The 3,185-nt window shown below is 39.3% G+C and overlaps 1 protein-coding gene across 1 annotated transcript in view; it reads right to left on the bottom strand.

Moving 5' to 3' along the window:
• Nucleotides 1-3,185, bottom strand: part of tcp11l2 (t-complex 11, testis-specific-like 2) — a 10,793-nt gene that overhangs the window by 5,251 nt on the left and 2,357 nt on the right. The window contains exons 2-3 of the mRNA XM_032504615.1: nucleotides 1,630-1,799; nucleotides 1,053-1,185 (exon numbers count right to left, since the gene is read on the bottom strand). Of these exons, the coding sequence (XP_032360506.1) occupies nucleotides 1,053-1,185; nucleotides 1,630-1,799 (303 nt within the window). The remainder of the gene's footprint in view (nucleotides 1-1,052; nucleotides 1,186-1,629; nucleotides 1,800-3,185) is intronic.

The following is a 3,185-nucleotide window of genomic DNA, read 5'->3' as shown; positions in this document are numbered from 1 at the left end:
TGCCTCATTACGACTGTTTTGCCTCATTACAATTGTTTTGCCTCATTACAATTGTTTTGCTGTAGTCATACTGTTTTTGTCTACCTTGGATTATTTTATTCATAGTTTTTAACTTATAAGCGCCCGTGTTTTAGTTTGTTTTATGAGTTGTTGATTGTGTTTTACGGTGGTTTTGGGGAGAACGGTTGTCCAGCTCTGAGTGCGTTTGTCCTAGCGACGTTCAACTAAGTCATAGGGTTGATAAAATTAATGGTTGTGTCAATTGGTGGGTAACAGGTGGTGAAGTATATCAAACTGATTTAAGTATATTGCATGGTTTTAGTGTTATTTGCATGTGGTGTTTTTATTGATATTATTTTAGTTATATAATCCACCTGCTACCACTGTAGCAATCAGTCTTTAATTCCTTTTCTAACTTTATTAAGTACTTCTACCAGACTGACTAACTTCTCCTGGGCCCTAAACATTTGTGTCTTTTGTTTTCTTTATTGCATTAGTTGTGCTTATATTTGTTCTTTTATAGTAAGTATTTAAACAAGTGTTGGGTTTTTATTTAATGTACAATAAATCATTTTCATGGTTAAACTTAACCACGCCTCTGATTATTCTGTGGCCTGACCTGTGTAGTGGGAATCCCTGGGACTGTTAATAATTAAGGTTGTATGTTAAACTCTTTGGGTGAAAGTCCCAAGGTGGCGTTGTCAAAGTATGATTTACTAAGTTTGGCTAAGCCCTCCATTGGGCCTGGTTACATAAGTCTTTACTGGCACAAAATCCAGTTTCACAGATAACATCAGATCATCAGTAATATATCTGCCTGCTTTACATTCTTTGATCAACAGGTGGTATTGTGAGCCCATGAGGCCTCATCTCTAGTAAATAGTACATAGCAACGGCAAGTATAAATACTGTAAAACCTGACATTTGTAAACAATGCTCCGGTCCACTTTTATATTTTTGTAAAGCCTTTAGCTGACAAACTGCCATTTAGGTTCACTGGTAATCGACAAAATATGATCAGGGTGTGACCAAATGAACTTTTCATAACATACCTGTCCTGAGGCAGGCTTTTTGGCTCCAGACAGAAGTTGCTGTTAACAATTATCTCATGGGCAAGGCTGAGATTGGAAAGGTCTCTGGCAGAATCCATGACCACATCCAGGGTTAAGGTTTTGGGGGGGCTTGCTGCGGGAACCAAATATTGAATTTTGTAAATAGATGAAAATGAGCTTTAACAAAAAAATGTGGGAGCATAAAATTGATTGCTGAAGTTGCATGATGATTAATTCTGTGATTTTGGATAAAATGCAGGCTCTGAAACAAACTACAACAATGCTTCTGCTTAAAATTGCTTTGTTAGAGCTCATTGCTTTCTTTGCTAAAGTTTGTTTTAATTTGTTTGTCTGTATTAGGCTTGTAGTGAAAGGTGACTGGTTTTTAACACCCTTGGAAGCCCTGTATGATTAGTACAAACAAAATGGAATTATAAATATTATCAGTCCAAGTACAGTCTGAGTTAGTGCAGGAACCAAACCAACTAACAGGCCTTTCCTGAGAAAGGAAAACCAGCATGGATTGTTGTCTACTGAGCTTATGGCGAGACCAGAAAAGGTGAGGTGGAAAACTCACAGGAAGGTGTGCTATGCTTGCTGGAGCAGTCGCTAGTGAAGCTTTCACGGTTGCTGGTTGACATCATGCTGTCACAGCGCTCTGACGACGACTCCACATCACTGCCTTGATCCTCGCCGCTGGATGTGGATGCAGGTCGCTCATCATTTAGAGGCATCTTAGGGTTATAGCTGCACATGAGAAGTTGGTTACAATCATTGGCTTGTTAGCTATAACTTCAGCAGAAAGGGCTTCTTAAAATTTCTTCCGAGTGAACGTGTTTAGCACATCAAAAGTTAATGGGTTTCTTACAACCTTTTAAAGAAAAACAACAAGTTTAGAATTTACATGAAAGTTGATCATTCCTCCCTTGTGTGGAAGCTGCTCGTAAATAAATAGGCTTGGAGCTGAGAGCCAAAGTACAGATATTAGAAAGTAATGAGTCTTTTCCTGCAATTTGCTGACAAAGACAAATCCAGATCCAAGGTTGGTTTAAATATCAAGTTTTTAAATTGTAATTAACTTGCTTGCTAGGGTCTCAGTCTAGCACCAACCATGGTGCAGAGAATGAGGGAGAGAGGTCTACGGTCTGAGTTTTACAGTAGCCAATAGGGCAGTATTCTGTTTCGGTGTAGGTATGTAAATCTTTTAAAAAGACATTTTATGTTAAAATAAATATACTTATACAAGTAGTTATGTATCTTGTACATTTCCCCTTTTTATGTAAGTAACGTGCAAAAATAGATTAGTTCAAACCTGTTTTTTAAGGAGGAATATTTGTCAGTATAATATAGGAATAGGAAACATCCTTTCTGGCTTATTTTGACAGCCCTATCGTGTATTGGATTGTTCATATAAGATGAAAATGAAGCGGTGTACCCTCTCAACTTTAGAAGTTTGCTTGCATTTCTCAGTTCTGTTTTTATGCATTCATTTGCTTAAGCTGAACAGCCAATCAGACTGATTCCTCTTACTGACACTGATAAGCTCTGCCGAATAAATTCCGATGAGGTTCAACGACAGACATAGAAAAAAGTATAGAAAAGCTCAAAAGGGGGCTTGAATGGCTCTGGCAGTCCTGTTGGCAGTGCCAAATAACGGCTAATCCATAGATGGGCAAAGAAGTGGAAGCGGGCTGAGGGATTCCTACGCCTGCCCATTGAAAGACAGCAGCCCACCTGTCACTCAAAGCGGCATACCCTTAAATCGTGCAGAACATTAAGCTTGAATATAATTTAAACGGGTGAGTTATGTAAAACAATTGCCATTGTCAAGAATGGGGAAAATAGCTCAACAAACCAAAGAAGTAACGCGGTCAAGTTACTGTAAAGATTTTAACGTGGGGGTCTCTTGGTATTTACTCCTTTTTGAGCCAGCCTCATGTGGCCACTCGATGAAGTACAATTTGTTTGTTTCAGCACCAGAGGTGGCAGCTTGGAGACACACCGCAAAAGAAACTAGGGCGATGGGCACTCATCGTCAGCCCAACTTTAGCCAAAGGCCGACTGTCTCCCTGGTGTGTCAGCACCTTTAGAAGGAGAAAGAGTGCGTTTCATCAGACCAGTGAGGCAAAGACT

This window comes from Etheostoma spectabile, chromosome 23 (assembly GCF_008692095.1).
Source record: "Etheostoma spectabile isolate EspeVRDwgs_2016 chromosome 23, UIUC_Espe_1.0, whole genome shotgun sequence".
NCBI classification, from domain to species: Eukaryota; Metazoa; Chordata; class Actinopteri; order Perciformes; family Percidae; genus Etheostoma; species Etheostoma spectabile.
Note: the sequence above shows the minus strand (reverse complement) of the source record. Positions and strands in the feature narration are given on the sequence as shown.